General features: G+C 38.7%; 1 protein-coding gene across 6 annotated transcripts in view; it reads left to right on the top strand.

Moving 5' to 3' along the window:
* Window positions 1–16,546, top strand: part of AFF4 (ALF transcription elongation factor 4) — a 95,931-nt gene extending 79,385 nt beyond the window's left edge. For 5 of the 6 annotated variants that reach the window (XM_053289571.1, XM_053289568.1, XM_053289567.1 and 2 more), the window contains 7 exons: window positions 442–505; window positions 659–795; window positions 1,135–1,206; window positions 2,212–2,305; window positions 4,750–4,793; window positions 6,249–6,469; window positions 10,931–16,546. In XM_053289571.1, coding sequence (XP_053145546.1) covers window positions 442–505; window positions 659–795; window positions 1,135–1,206; window positions 2,212–2,305; window positions 4,750–4,793; window positions 6,249–6,469; window positions 10,931–11,049 — 751 coding nt within the window. In that variant the 3' untranslated portion in view covers window positions 11,050–16,546. The remainder of the gene's footprint in view (window positions 1–441; window positions 506–658; window positions 796–1,134; window positions 1,207–2,211; window positions 2,306–4,749; window positions 4,794–6,248; window positions 6,470–10,930) is intronic. The other variant, XR_008314916.1, reaches the window with a different exon arrangement.
* The last annotated feature ends 370 nt before the right edge of the window (window positions 16,547–16,916 follow it).

Below are 16,916 nucleotides of genomic sequence, written 5' to 3'. Positions count from 1 at the left end.
ATGCATTTTTACCCTGCTTTTAATTTAAAATATCAGTGACTTACAAAATACTCCAAACAATAAGAATACCAAAACATAGTGGCCAGTAATTCAAATTCAGTTCAGCTGAAATTGAAATCAGAGAGCATTGTTAGAAGCCTTCTTTAACATACAAGTTCTCATTGTCTAAATAAATATGAGAAAAGAGAGAGCCAATCTAATCAGCATGGGAGTTATCTGCTTTAGGCACAAGCTGGGCAGAGCTACCCACCTGTATTTACTTTGGTTTCATACAAGTTACTGTTGCACTCCCCTATCCCACTCATCACTACCACTGCTTAAATACATAGTACAAAATTTCAGGAACAAATAGGAGATGCCAAAGAATGACAAATGTATTTTCTTTGATAAAATCAGAAGAGTTTTATAATTGCATGTACTGTATTCCGCTTTGTGTTGCAGGACTTACTCAGCAGATCACTACTTACAAGAGGCAAAGAAGTTAAAGCACAATGCTGATGCATTGGTAAGATAAAACCTAAACATTTTTCTGCTAAAGGTGTTTATTTGTTGTCCTTGGTTGTCAACCTTTTCAGCTTATTCTCTTGCAGTAATACCCAACTTTTATAATTCTCCCTTTTATTCTTGAGTTTAATTTCAAATATTTTATCTCTTTCAGTCTGACAGGTTTGAAAAAGCTGTATACTACCTTGATGCTGTAGTGTCATTCATTGAATGTGGGAATGCGTTGGAGAAAAATGCTCAGGAATCAAAGTCCCCGTTCCCTATGTATTCTGAAACTGTGGAGTTGATCAAGTAAGTGAGGCACAGCAAGAGTCAAATTCAGTAATCAGAACTAGGTGACCCCTAGTTTTTGGAAGCTGTTTTGTTAACTGTTGTATGCATTTGATAAATTAAATCTCATGAATTTTTTTAAAAGCCTTCTTACCCCCAGCTCATGCTCCTATGCATCCTGTTATGATTAATGTATTTTTATTAAGCTTTTTATTTCTCAGTTCCACTCTGTGTATCCTGTATCTTGAAAGCAATCACTAGCTCTTGGTACACAAAGTACAGCGCAAACCTAGATTAGTTTTTCATTTTTAAAAACATTACTAAGAATTGGCAGTTTGACCAGCTTATTTCTGATTGCAGATACACTATGAAACTGAAGAATTACTCGGCACCGGATGCTACTGCTGCAGACAAGAGGCTAGCAGTACTGTGGTATGTATACATTTGGGTTTTAATTAGTAAGAACAGGCTCAAATATGCATTTGATATTGCATATATTCTACAAGCAGAATATAAATGTATAAACTTAACATTTGTGGAATGATAAGGAAAATACAATATAGCTTCTTGTTAAAGATAACATAATTTTCAAGAATAGTACAAAGTACTGAATTGGTTAAAACCAAATAGTGCACTGTGGATGTGCATAGTAAGGTGACCAGAATGCAAGTATGCCATGGTTGTAAGCAGAAAACCAAAAATCTTTCCTTTTCATATGAACCTATGGAATTGTCTTATCAGAAATTAGATGATTGGTCTACTTAGCCCAGTATTGACTAGTCAGTCTTGCAATATAGTCCCAAGGTTTCAAGCAGAGGTCTCTCCCAACATTCTTACCTGAGATCCATTTAATTGGAGATGCCAGAGGTGTGGCCTACACACGTATTTGCATGTATATCCCCCCTTCCTCCATGAAACTCAGAGCAGTATGCTCTCTGAGGAGTGATTCTCCTCTACCCATTTGATTCTCACAACAACCTTGTGAATTAGGTTGGACTAAGTGTCAGTGACTGGTTCAAGGTCATTCAGTGAGCTTAATGGCTGAGTAAAGATTTGAACCAGGTTTTGCTAGTCCTGGTCTGACACTCTGGCAGCTGAAACTTTCTACCAATCAAGCATGTGCCATTTGATTGTAACATCTGAAATGAATCTATTCTCCTGCTGGTATGCATGATTTAAGTGAAAGTCAGTACTAGAGAATGATGACCAGTATAGCCTCAAATATAAGGACAAAGTGAAAAGCGTAAATATTTGCGGATTTTTATTTTTTTAAATCTGAGTTTGGTGAAAAATTAAGACAAGATTGCTTTCGATTTTGTTACAGATCAAGCACTATTCCTACGACTAAGTTTTATACACACATTCACCCACCCCTTTTACTACTTGAACTGTTAGTGTCAAGATCTTAAAAGTAACTCTTGCTCTTTCTTTTACTAGTCTTAGATGTCAGTCCCTGCTGTACTTAAGACTTTTCAAGCTGAAGAAGGAGAGTGCGTTGAAGTACTCAAAGACACTGACTGAACATCTAAAGGTAAAAGGTTTCCGTGACTTTCAACTGCATATTGATGATAAATCAATATGCTACTGATAACTCAAATCTCCGGGTGAACTCTGCCAGTAGTTTCATGTAGATATGGGCCATTTTAAGTGGGCTCAGGAGGCAGGGGCCTTAACTGGCATTTCCAAGGCACGGGGACAGTCAAAGGTGATGGGAGGCAAACAGCAAGTTGAGATACAACAACCACTTGCCTCCACCACCACTCCCCAAACCAAGGGAAGGCAAGCAAGCAGACAGGTCAGAAGAGACAAGTGCTTGTGAGTGTCTCCCATAAGAAAATTCTCTTCTGGCCTGTCAGTCAAAGTACTGCTGCTGAGCCTTCTCTCGATTTTGTGAGCAGCCAAGGAGCCAGGTGTTTGCTGGTTCCGTGTTTGTCTCCCCACACCTCAGAAACAGCAAAGCAGTGAACGGTCACATTATTTTATATATAATTTTAGGGGCTGGCAGTATCAGAAGGTTTGAGAACCCCTACCATGAGCTGAAGACTGTGGGATCAATCAGTAAACAGCCAGCACCACTTTTTGGGGCTTACTTGCACAAAGGGTTAGAAATACCACAAAGTACTGTCCCTGATTCCATCCCACCTAGGTGGTGTAGAATTACCACTATCTTGGTACTTTCAAGCACATTATTTGGGTTTCTAACCACTGGGTTTTTTTTAAAAGGACCAACTATCAGGAGTAGTGGTTTTAACTGTGGCTCATGTAAAAAACAGACTATGGGAAACAGATTGGGATAGATGTCTGTTTTGTGCTTTTTAAATTAATGTGTGGTGACAAAACCTGAAATGTGTTTTCCCCTATATCTTTATATCTTCACCCCTTGAACTTGAATCAACCCATTCAGACAGTCTGTTTTTCTTGGTTTAGGCTCACGTTCCCCTCATACCAGGTGGCTAGCATAATAATGCCAGTGAGTGTGAACAAAATACCTATGTTTGAGAATATGTAGAGAGGCACAAGGGCAGCAGAAATAGTGCTCTCCCTCAGGGTTAAGGTGGCTATGAGAGAGGTAAAGTAGCACAAGATAATTTGCTGCCAACCAGGAAATAACATACAGTAAGTGCACAAGCAGAGGGGAGAGCTTGTAATGTGATGCCAATCCATTTAAGATTGAGATGATGATACTTGGGGCTAGAACAATGGAAATGCCTGATAGAATCTGGGAGAGCATACTTCTTATTGCATACTTCTTGTTAAGCAATTTTCATGGTGCTCATTTCTTCTTGAGTATCCTCTTCCTCTTGGGAGATCATTTGTAACCTCCTCTTGCAAACAGAGTTTGAAAGAAATCGAAATGCACGTTGAGGATGTTAAACTATGTCTGCATAATAATCTTAGGGCAGGTTCACATGACCCTGCAGGTAAATGGGAGGGAATTGGAGGTTCCTGGGGAGTGCGCACTCCTGGCATGACCCAATACTTCTGGCCATTTTATGAGATCTGAACCAGCCCCGTTGGAATGGAGACTGTCAGGTTCCCATTGCCACTGGACACTTGAAATTGGCTCGAGAATGTTGTCAGGCAAATGTTGGGTAGCAGGGGGCATTACTGGACATGACTGGTTCAGATGACACAAAATGAGCCAAATGTGTGTGGCTCGTGTCTTGAGCTTGTGCTTCTCAGAAACCTCTGGTTCCCTTCTACTTACTTGCAGCAGGTCCTATGTGTAAGATCTTGTGTAGTATTTACATAAAATGGTTCCAGGGAGAGACAGAGCTCTTAACAAAGTATTTTCGTTGATCAAGAAACACTTAGTAAAACTAGCAGATACAACAGCTTGGCAGATTCAGCGTACTTCAGTGCAGAGTGAAAGCTAACAGCAGATTCACTAAACAGTTCAACATATTGAACATATTGAACAGTGTGAACAGCGTTTATTCTGAAACAGTTACATTTAAAGATGACAACCTTGACTAATGTAGGCAATTTTGTATATGCTTTTTTCTTTCTTACTTTCCTAGCATTATTTTCAAAATATACTTCTGCAAGTGAAAACATAAGACACAGCATTTTGTAATTAACATATCTGATTCTCAAGCCAGAGAGCTTGCTGCATGATTTTCTAGGCTGGTGTTAATAGGAAAAAGGAAAGAAAAAAAGAATGCTACCCATAACATTAGCCAGTACATATGATGCTTTCTTTTATCACCACGTAATTACACAGATCTCCTTGAAAGTTGTCATAGAGACAGCCTGTGATCATTATTTTAATCTTGCCTGGAATTAGCTTCAGTCACTGGCTAGTCTGTCAGCAGTACTGTGATTTTTTTAAAAAGTGATTTTTAAAAAGGTTTTCCATAATTATAAAGCACTGTAACTTTCCTATATTTTAGGTGTTTGGTTTTTTTCACAGTTGATCATGATCATGCGTATTTAGCTTGATTAAAATTTTGTGGTTTATTTTTCCCCAAACAGAACTCATATAATAATTCTCAAGCACCATCACCTGGCATGGGAAGGTAAGCACAAGATTATATTATTTGTATGAGGTTATGAAAAGTGTCATGAAAAAGGTGCCCTGTATGGGAGCACCAGAAAAGGAGTGGTTTATATGTTCACCTTTCTTCATTTTCATCTGACACTGTAGGATTTGGAGGATTCCAGCTTGAGCTGGATTAGAGTACTCTCTCATTTTCTACGTTCTGTTGAATTTTTTTCTTCAGAATTTCAGTTGTAGTCATTTTTCCCTTCCCTGTTGTTAACCCGTTTCTGATAGTTTTTTGGATTGGGAGCAAGTTGTGTGTACTTATGCTTACACACACCCAGCTGAATTCAAAGCTTAATTCGAATTCATTAAATCACATTTCCCCATGATGTCTGAACCAGGAAACTGAAGTTTAATCATTCTCTACACATAGTGGGTAGCATCCAGAGTAAGATATGTATGAACAGAAGGCTCCCACCTGTGTATGTGGCGGGGAGGGGGGGAGAGGAACAGTTTTTTGTGCCTCCCTTTTCTCTCTGTAGCCCCCTGTGTCCATTGAAAACAGGTTATGGGGCCCTCAGAGACATAGGGAGTTTGATGGAAATGACTCCTCCTGTGTGGAGCAGAAGCATTCCACTCACGCATGTCTTACTGTGGATTCTAACCCAGGATACAAGCTGTTTGCTCCCATCTTGTTAAGGAGTGCTTGAATCAATTCAGATGTTATGGGAAACTGGTTTAACAAATCAGGAAGCTTTTAATTTAGCCAGGCATATCAAGGAAGAGAACTGGGGAGAAGGCAAAGAGAGAGCATGTGCAGGCACTCTGCTCATTCCAAGTCAGTAATCCACAGTTACTGGATCATTTGAACCTCGCTATTATATGGTTCATGAAGTTAATTCAGTCATTCTCCCACAAATGGAGTACTAAAATAAACTTGCAAGCTTTATATTTAATACTAGAATGGTAATATCACCTATAGTAACTGGTATGACTGCATAAAGCATGCATTGTATATTTGGAATCCAATCTAGTAGCAAGCTCCCAATGTATTTCTAAGAATTAGCACACGTGCACCTTCTGCATCAGGTTCCAGGCATGCAAAGGGATGCAGTATAAATAGTTCCGAACCCAGCATCCTGGGCCATAGATAATTGATATTGGGTTGGGTCCACACAAATGTATCAAATAGATCAGGGCTCCTCAGCCTTGGGTCCCCAGATGTTATTGGATTTCAACTCCTATCATCCTCAGCCCGAATGTCACTTTGGTTGGGGATTATGGGAGTTGAAGTCCAACAACATCTGGGGATCCAAGGCTGAGAATCCCCAATATAGATAGTAACAGGTGCCAACAATTCACATAGTCCCTAATCAGCTATGTCAGAATATTGTTTTCACATTATGGAACTAATTTGTAACTACATCTTCTGTCTTGGCTTAATGTGGGCAACTGGCAAACAAACCTGTATGCTCTTTTTAATTACTAGCAAACCTGTCAGCATGCCATCTCCAGTCTCTCCGAAGCTGTCTCCAGGGAATTCAGGAAATTATTCTTCAGGGTCAACCAACCCGACAGTGAGCACTTCTTCAGTGACTATTCCACAGAGGATCCACCAGATGGCAGCCAGTTATGTCCAGGTTACTTCCAATTTTCTGTATGCCACTGAAATTTGGGACCAAGCTGATCAGCTTGCCAGAGAGCAAAAGGGTAAGACTTGACTGAATTAATTTATGGTCAGGATTGTTTATCACTTTAGTAGAGCTAGATATCAAGAGTATTTATCATAAACACACAAAAGGTTTTTGCTGACGTTTCATTTTAGGAAGAAAATCTTGTATACTTTTTGCTAGCTCTGTCAGCTGCTGTGTCCTGTGAGCTCAAGTGATATTTGCCTCTCTTGTTGCCACAAACACAAACTCTTAAATATAACAGCCTATTGTATAACACCAAAACTATGAGTTGCTGTCATGAAGTATAAAACATGCTCATGTTAATCTGTCCTACAATTTGTTAGTTTTCTGGTTGCCAAAATGATTTTTTGAGAGATCCAGAGTAATTTGGGGCATCTTGTTGGGCATAAGATGCCAAGATGCCCAAATGGCATCTTGGTCATTTTGCTGCATATGCAAATCTATTTTTGCAAGTGTAAAGCTAGAAAAGTTTTGTTTTATTTCTCATATTTCTATACCACCTGATATAGACATTTCTAGGCAATGTACAAAGTTAAAACATAACAAATGTAAAAACAATATAAAACAGTTAAAATGCATAAATCAGATAAAACAATCTAATAAAAAGATTTAAAAACTTTAAGCCTGGGAAAACAGGTACGTCTTGCTAAAAGCAAGCTGAGAAAGAGATACTCTTATTTCAACAAGGAGTGTATTCCAGAACCCCGGGGCAGCCACAGAGAAGGTTAAAGTTAGTCTTTAATATAACTGAGAGATTTTTGTCATGATCCAATGTACAGTCACACTAATGGGTGATGTGCTTGTGCAGTAGCCTCACAGATATGCTTGTGCAGTAGCCTCACAACTCAATCTCCTTGTGGCACTCCAGCCCTGCCCATCAGCTTGACCATTATTTCCAGGGGTTGGCGCACCCAGCACTCAAGTTCATTTCCAACCACTATTGCACTGTCTTCATAAGGACTTAATTCCTTGGTTCGGCTTGGTTCATTCTTAGTGAGATGGAGAAAGAAAATTTTTTATATTAGTTGGTTTTTATCTTGACTGGACTGGGTTTATTCTTGAATTCTCGGACTTATTGGACTGAATCATGATTTCCCCTTTCTCAATGGATGTTAAAAAATCTTTTTTAAGGTGTGAGGCATGAGGTGCAAAATTACCAACCAAATTGCCAACAACGGCCACAGGAACAACGCCACATGAGTTATGGCATGGCAACAAGCCCACTTTGTCATATAAGAGTGTTTGGATCTAAAGCATACACCTATATACCAAAAGCCAAAAGGACCAAACTCAACTGTAGATCTGAAGAAGGAATAGTTGTTGGTTATTCCATAGGATGTATAGCATTTTAGATCTTGCCACAGAAACAATTAAAATATGCAATGTAGCATACTTAGTGAAAATGAAAAACCAACCACTAGTGAACTGCCAAACCTAGAGCCCAGTTTCCAGTTGGAGAAAGAATCAAGGCAATATGACCAAAAGGAAGGATCCACTGTAAGTTTTACACCTGGCAGTGATTCAGCTGAAGAGGATGCTGATGAACAAAGGGTGAGGCATTCAACATCAAGGAGTTCCACCTAAGAAACATTCGTACATTACAAAAGGAGAAAGGTTTCAAGAACCAAGCACATGGAAAGAAATTGATAATTTACCTGCAACTGAAGCACAAAACTGGAAGGAAGCTGCACAAGAAGAAATGGAATCATTGCACAAAAATCACACATGGACACTCACAGAGCTACCTGAGGGAAGAAAGACTGTGGGGTGCAAGTGGATTTTTAAAATTGCGCGAAATGCAGAAGGAGATGTCCAATGTTACAAAGTGAGACTGGTGGCAAATTGATTCTTGCAAATATATGGGGAAGATTATGGTGAGACATTTGCTTCAGTTGTAAAACACAGCTCAATAAGGACACTTCTAAGCATTGCAGCAGCCAAGAAAATGTAAGTGGATCACATAGATGTGAAAACAGCATTTTTTTTCCATGGAGACATCAAAGAAGATATTTATATGGAGCAGCCTCCAGGATTTGTGGAACCTGGTAAAGAAAAACTTGTAAGCTTCAGAAAAGTATTTATGGACTAAAGCAGGCTTCAAGAGCCTGGAATGTCAGATTAAACCAGTTGCTAGTCAATGAGCGATTTACCCAAGGAAAGGCTGACCTTTGCCTGTACTTGAGGCTCAAAGACAACAGATGGACCTATATACTTACTTGCATTGATGATCTGATAATTTGTTATGAAAATAGAAAGGAGAGACTTGACATAATAAAGCACCTGAATAGTGAGATAGAACTAAAATAACTTGGGCCTGTTTCACACTATCTTGGGATACACATAGAGAGAGAAAAGGATGGAAGTTATTTGCTTAACCAAAAACAGAAAATAAATGATTTGCTAGAGTATTTGGGACTTAGAGGTCAAAGAAACAAGTACACCTATGAAAAAGTAAAGTAAATTGTGTCGTCAAGTCGATTTCAACTCCTGGCGACCACAGAGCCCTGTGGTTTTCTTTGGTAGAATACAGGAGGGGTTTACCATTGCCTCCTCCCACACAGTATGAGATGATGCCTTTCAGCATCTTCCTTTATCGCTTCCTATATCACTGGTACTGATATAGTACCAGTGGGGATTTGAACTGGCAACCTTCTGCTTTTTAGTCGAGCATTTCTCTGCTGTACCACTTAAGGTGACATGCCTATGGAAACAGGTTACCTAAAACAGGAGGAGGAGAATGAACTTCTGCCAGACAACAGTGAATACAGGACAGCGATTGGAAAACCTTTATATATAGCTGTGATAACAAAACTGCCCTGAGCCATTTTTGGAAGGGTGGTATAGAAATCGAAAGAATAAATAAATAAATAATATAGCTGCATCTGTGGAAATCTTAAGTAGGAAAGTAAGCGCACCCAGCAAAGATGACTGGAAGACTAGGCAGGTACCTAAAAAAGACAGACCATCTAAAATTAAAGTTGCCTGCTAGTAGTGGTCCCAAATTAGTAGGTTATATGGATGCAGACTGGCCTGAGGATCAAACAGACTGGAAGTCAACCAGTAGTTATGTATTATTTTATAGTGATGGAGCAGTCAGTTGGCGTAGCTGCAAGCAATCAATAGTTGCTCTCTCATCTACTGAGGCAGAATGTGTTTCTGCCATTCAACCATATCAAGAGATGGCGTGGCTGCACAAGCTAATGGCCACACTGCACAAGATAGTGTGAAACCGCCCAGACACGCAAGTTTTGGGTGGTATAAAAATGTGTTAAATAAATAAATTGGATTTCAACATAGACGAACCAAGACCCACTGAATAAAACACACTGAAATCAAATATCATGTGTAAGATGCACAAGAAAGAGGACTTGTAAAATTTATGTATTGTCCAAGTGAACAAATGGTAGCAAATGTGCTAACTAAGCCTTTGCCCAGGGATCGTTTCAAAACCTTGAGAGAGAAGTTGGCAAGTGCCAATGGAGAAGGAGTGTTGGAGCTAGGACCCTGGCAGCATCAGCTCTCAGCTGCAATGTCTCATGGTGACCACTGGGGTTTTTTATGGTCATAGATTCCTCCCCCTTTGTTCTTTTAGTGCTGATCTCCATTTTGTCTCTCCAGAGCTGTCTGTCTGTTTTGCTCTCTCTCTCTTCAGCCATGAGCTGAAATAAAGCTGCAGGCTCTTTCACATTTGTTTGTAACCTTTTCTTTAAATGAATCCTTGTAGTTCTTCAGTACTAAAGAACTGTCTCAAGTCCTCTTGCTTTGCTGCTTTCTCACCAAACTGGTTTTGCTTTGCTATTTGGGGACTGAACTGCCATTTTTCCTCTATACTTCCTAGCACTGAAGTTTCTTCCAATGATACTGGGCATGGTTGTCCCTCTGTGAATGGACAACACTAAACAAAAGTGTGCCGTCGAGTTGATGTCAACTCCTGGCAACCACAGAGCCCTGTGGTTGCCCTTGGTAGAATGCAGGAGGGGATTACCATTGCCTCCTCCCATGCAGTATGAGATGATGCCTTTCAGCATCTTCCTATATCGCTGCTGCCCAATATAGGTGTTTCCAATAGTCTGGGAAACATAGCAGTGGGGATTCGAACCGGCAAACTGGCTTACTAGTCAAGTCATTTCCCCGCTGCACCATTAGGTGGCTTATAAGCTTCATTTAAATGTGAATCTGTTCACTTCAAGTTTGAGTGTCATTTTTATTATTGTAATGCCAGTGTTTGGACGAATAGCATCTAGAGGCTGGGTTTCTGGTCCACTTGAATTTGAGGGGTCAGTTCAGACACTCCAGCATAAAAAAGAGTTCTCTATCTCCTGCCCTGTTAATCTGTTTTCCAGTCTCCACTTTGGGCTAGAATTTTACACAGATGGAACAGTGCAATGGGGAGGGAGGAGTATTTGCATATGAATTATCTTGAGTGATGTCTTGTGGAAAAATGTATCTCAGTATGGCTATTTCTGTTTTTTTGTAGAATTCTTCGCTGAACTGGACAAAGTTATGAGTCCTCTAATCTTTAATGCAAGTGTCATGGCAGACCTGGTACGTTACACCAGACAGGGACTGCATTGGTTGCGTTTGGATGCCAAGTGATAACTGGACTGAAGACATCTAAAGTGTAGAAGATACTTTTCTTGCTGCCTCTGGTTTTTTTTCTCCTTCCCAACACTGTGTCATAAAAATAAGGAAGACTGCCATAATGCATTGCTTAGTGGAAACTAAGATCAAGGAATGCTTTCATGTGTCTCCTAGCATTATGTGTGTGAAAACCTCCAAACCATCATGTTAATGAACTTTTTTCAGTTGTCCCATTTTTAAGATATTTAAAAATATTTTAAACTCTACATCATTTTAATATAAGATGGATTCATTGAGCTGCAATTGGATTGGAATTCTAGTAATTATGCCTAACAAATCTGTTTAAACCTATTTATTTTTAGTTTTGTTTTTGAAAGCTCTGTTTGGGGGCTTTTTTAAAAGATTTAGCTGTTTTTCCTATAAATTTACCCTATCAAGTACTTAGCAAAGATTATAAATGTAGACACTTTATTTAAGTATTTTGTGAGCTTTGTTATTCTGTAATGTCTTGTGGTGGTAGAGCTTGTAACAGAAAGTAAGGGTTGATAGATTATAAAGTGTAGGGACACATTTTCATGAATATCTGAGTCAACCCCTAAATGACAGCCACAGTTTTTTACTATTGTACTACGTTCTAAGGATATTCTTCTATACATTAAGGCTTTTTATTTAAGTGAAAAGTAAAAATATCTATATGGAAAATTGGTTTCAAAACACATGTCTTAACACTAACAATCAGAAAACATTACAGGAAGCTACATTTAATGCAATATTGAAGTGATTTGGGTCACGTTGAGCTTCAGTCTCCAGGTGTGGTCCAGGAATAGTTTCAGATGGACAATCTTGTGCTTTTATGCAGCCTCTTTGGTTCCTTGCTTGTCACTGTAACATGCTGAACCCATGCTTCCTGTACGGAACTGATGCTTTCCTCATTTCCAGTGCTTAACCAGAAAAATGCAAGCAGTGACTATAAAATCTGTGTCTTCTCTCAAACATGATTACATAATGGGCAACATGGGGTAGAAAGTAGGCCTGTGATTACTGGGATGTTGTAAACTGTTGTGTCCAATCCATTTAAAATCTTGCTTTTACCCCATTTTATAACATCTTTGTTAATGTTAAATGTTTATAATGGGAATAGAATATTAATGTTTAAGGAAATTACTGTGATCAGCAAGAATCATGCATGGATTTCAAAGTGACTGCTTTAAGGTTACTAACCGAAGTACCTTTCCATAGGAGGTGCTTGTCCGTCTAAAAGAATATTGCTTAGTGTCCCTATCTTGTCTGGTGTGCCTTATGCCTCTTTAGATGGATTTTGAGTACTGTTTACAAGAGCTTTTACACTTAGGACTTGGTATACTGTATCCATTTGGTCTCCTGCAGTACTTTGGCAAAATTCCACTTCCTTTTTCCTAATACTAGTGGCTGTCATTTGTTGACAATACATGTTGGTTGTCTTTTAGAGTCAAACTCTGAACCCCTTCAGTGTGGAATTGTGGATTGCTGCTTTACCTGCCCTTGTCCCTGAACCTTGTCCCAGATGTGAACGTGCATGTTCAAGAAAATGATTGCACTAAATTTATGTCTAGCTGTGTAGCTATGTGCCAAAATGATGGCGAGCTTTGAAAGAAGGAATAGAATTCTACATTAATTAGTACTGCAGTGTGTCCTTGGGACACTGAGAGTTGAGGAATACATAAATTATAGTAACTTCACTAAACTCTAGATTCCATATTCATACAGAGGTGTATCCTGAGAGGTGTACCTGATACTCCCAGGGATGCACAAGTTTGTACCCTACTATTCTGGATAAATTCATTTGGAATTACTACCCCTAGGTTCTCTATTCACAATCCTTAATCCTGTTTACTATTGCACTCTATGTACAAAAATGTATTTGGAAGAATGCAGAAAGAAAAGTAGTCACATCTGACTATGTGCATACAAAAAGATGATTACATTACATCATAAATGACAGCATGAACTCTAGAAAGGTGCATTATAAGCAAACTGAAGTTTGATTTAAATGATGGACAAATCCATACAGTATATCTGTATTTAAATGTTCATATTTCTTTCAGCGTTCCTGTTAGAGCCACTGTACGCACAGTGGTTGCTATGTGGAACATTCTTTAACTCACTTGACTGGCAAACAGTTCAGTGCATACGTGCTTGGCAAACAGATTGGGAGAGAGTTTTGTTGCTGTTAAAGGCTTACAGTGGACTTCCATGGTCCACTATATGTGAACCACTTGTGTGGAGACATCCATCATCAGATGTAATTTAAAGCAGGTGCACTTTCATGTATTGTGGCCTCAAGAAGTGCAGCACGGATTCTAGTTTAGATCCAATGAGTAGTTCTTGGTTTTTCCCCTCACTATTCAGAAGTGCCTGACACAGTCAATACACTGAGGCCTGTATGCTGTCAGGATTTAGATTACAAGCTTTCTTGCTGTTTAGTGCTGCAGTGATCAGCAGGGCAATCTAGCTTGCTTTTGTACCCTGTTGCCATTGCTGCCAGTGGGGATGTCTGTCTCTCTTCATTTAATACCTTTGTTTTTGAAACTAGAAAACTGTATCAAATTGCATTTTTAAAAAGGTTGTCCAGATGATCTTTGAGCATTTCTTTAATATTCTAGCAGGCCTCTATAGTTGGATCTAAGCTAGCAGACGTTATTCTAATATATGCCTTCCAGAGGTATTATCTATATGTCCTAAATAAATGAACAGTACTCTTCGTTCCCTGGTAAAAGCTGTCTAACAGTTCCCACCAGCTAAATTGGAGCTGACAAATTAAAAAGGCCATCTAATTTTGTATAGGACTCTGAATTCCTTTGTCTTTGAAGTGCATGAGTAATTTGCCAAAGCAAAAAGTTAAATGCAAGTGCATCATAAGCTTCTACTTTTCTTCCCAAAAGCAAGCTAGCAACCTAAATCTGCCCTTAAGAAGCATTATGTGTACACCTTAAGCACTTACGCAGTATGTGCTTTTATCTTCATTTGAAAACTGGAATACTAGACATGAGAGGATTTCATGACTGTGTATTAACACATATCAGTGTTGTAGTTTATACCAGTGAGGAGCCGTTTAAAAATGGCCTAATGGTCAGACTAGGCTTGCTCAGGCATTTCAGTAATTCTGAATGTTTTCGTCAAATGTACAGGGTCATACAAAGACAACAATTTATAAACAGTGGTGTGAGTTCCAGCAGTGGAGCTTTGTGGTTGTTTCACCAGACATCTGGCACTACATATGAATGATAGTGTAGCACATGAAGCTGCAAAGGTTTCACTTTATGGGTTGGGGATGTGATGGGTCCCCAACTGAAGCAACCTCTTGATGGCAGATCCCCTTAATAAAATATCTAAGCATAATTGACCTTGAAGATACTTGGCTATTTCATTTTATATCTTAAATGAACATTCAGGGTATCAGACCAAGATGACCCAGTATGTTCAGTTCAATATGGTTTAAATCTTCTAGCTGTAAAGCAGAGGAGGTGGCTGTTGACATTTTGACAGCAGTATGCAATTTGTAATATACATGTTTCTTACATATATCTACATGCATATATAGATGAATGAACTCAAGTCTGTCCAGAGTTTGTTATACTTGTGTTAGATTATAGTGCAGCTGGACTATATCAATATATTTATTGAGTGCTGAGCCATCCTCATTTTGGTGATGGTGATAAATTTTGCATATTATGCAGGAGTGCTATCTGTTTCTTTTAGATTATCGAGGCTTGATTGCTGTGATTTTATACAAAACAACCCCTGTTAGTGTATGTGATAAGCAGCCACAGCAGGTATGTAGTCTGTGGATATAATTGAGTGTTGCCTAGGGCAAGTAAAACACAGCCATAGGCAAATAACTGTGTAGTTTGCTTGCCAGGTTTGGCAGCTAATGAGAAAGACTACCTTTGCTATAAATAGTAATATTTCCCTGCATTATAAACTCTGCAGTATTTTTACTAAAGAGGTTTAAGTGGACCTGAGCAAGTCAAGTTTGAATACATTTTCCCCATAAGAGGAGTAAGCAATGTCCAGACCATATGGTAGTGTCCTGAATGGCAAATATTTCATAAATATTTGGGTTAAGGACAGAATGACTTTATATTAGTGGAATCAGTATTGTGAAAAATTGTGGGTCTTCAATAGCTAAGTTTTAATGTTGGATATTTTTCAACAAAGTGTAGCCAAAGCTTTTCCAGGGAGCTCTATTAAACATCTTCAGTCTTTTCCCAAGAGGTAGAAAATGCCGCTTAATTGTACAGAGTAATCAGCTTCATTATTTTTGATGGGTTCTGGGGTGTTTATTGCATTTTAAACTAGCAGTGATGGGGAAAAGGTTAAGTAGAACATTCTCATGGGAAGGAAACTACCCTGGGACACACAGGTATTTTCACAAAATGCTTTCTTCTCCCCTCAAATAGCAGCTTTTTAGCATTTGCCAGTTCATCTGAGCTTTAAGCTAACTCTGCTGAAGACATTGGAACTGCTGCTGCTTCTGCTCAGATAATTGTCAAACAGATCTAACGTTAACTTCATGTCTCAATTCCATCTGTAAATGTATTAGCAAAATATTTGTACCTGGCAATGAACAGGACTGATACTGGCAAATTAGACCCAAATATTTTTCACCTAATTTGCTGATCACATCAGTATTGCAGCCAGTGTTCCAGAATGGTTGCACTGAAGTCTCTGAGAACTTGGCTGAATGGGCCAGGCATAACTTCTGCAAGCACAGTTGCTGACGTTTGTATCTGGTTCCCCTTTTAAATGATTTTAAGAAGTTTTGTATATGGAGGATAAAGTGCTTATATATTTATTAAAGATCCTTTTATCTTATTTGAAATTATTTGGTAAAGAAGGTTTTTCTTTTCTTCTGAGGGGTGAACTTTAGTAGTGGGGGTGGGGGGAAGGTTATTTTTAATCTTTAACTTAACAGTAAAACCCTTGTTGAGCATGCAGCTTGGTACTGATCATGACTGGCAGGATGGCTCTCTGTTGTATGCTTTGTACATGACATGTCCATGTCTTACACGTTCTGTTACTTAACATATTTAGTCATCTGTTTTCAACCAAAACTAAACTTTAAAAAGAAAACTGTGATTTTTTTTCTTTGCAATACATTTTGAGATTTCAAAAGGGTACTTTGGGGTTCCAGATTAGGATTTTTAAGTCAGTATGTGCATTTCACGTATGTTAATGGTGAGCAAAGTATTATATACTAACTAGATTTTTTTCCACATCTGTATAGTATATTCTATGTATTTTGTGGTATTGAGATTATAGAAAGTTTAGTGTCTGAAATATGCGTTTAATGTGTATTTTTAAACAAATTTATGGCAATTAAATATTTGGAAAAAAGGGTATCACATTTCAATTTGTAAAGATCTTTTTAACTACTGTGTCAAAATGCTTTGTACAATGCAAAACTGTAACTGGAGAAACTAAGTTTAATAAATATCAGATAGATTTTCTGTATTAAACTTTATAAGCACTGTGCTTGAATTAATCTTTTTTGTATGGGTTTTTCTCCAGTGACATTACAGATTAGAACAGGAAAACTTAAATCAGGGGTGGAGGTGGAAGGTGTGGCTGGGCAGGTTATGCTTTCGTAGGAGCTATGTGTAAAAGTAGGAGGAAAACACTATTCCTGCTTCATTAAATGCACAGATAAGCCTGTTCAAGCATTACAAAAATGGAGATGCTGGTTGACATTCATACTAATGCTGCCCTCCTGCTATAGGCAAAGGGTGCTTTTAGCTGATCTCCCTTTTCTTCAGAAGTCCACTGTACCTCCCAAAGTTATTTCTTTGAGGGGCATGTGGCCTTCAAGCACACATTTTTTAGAGGAACATGGACCCTTCAAG

This window comes from Hemicordylus capensis, chromosome 2 (genome assembly GCF_027244095.1).
Source record: "Hemicordylus capensis ecotype Gifberg chromosome 2, rHemCap1.1.pri, whole genome shotgun sequence".
Taxonomy (NCBI): Eukaryota; Metazoa; Chordata; class Lepidosauria; order Squamata; family Cordylidae; genus Hemicordylus; species Hemicordylus capensis.
Note: the sequence above shows the minus strand (reverse complement) of the source record. Positions and strands in the feature narration are given on the sequence as shown.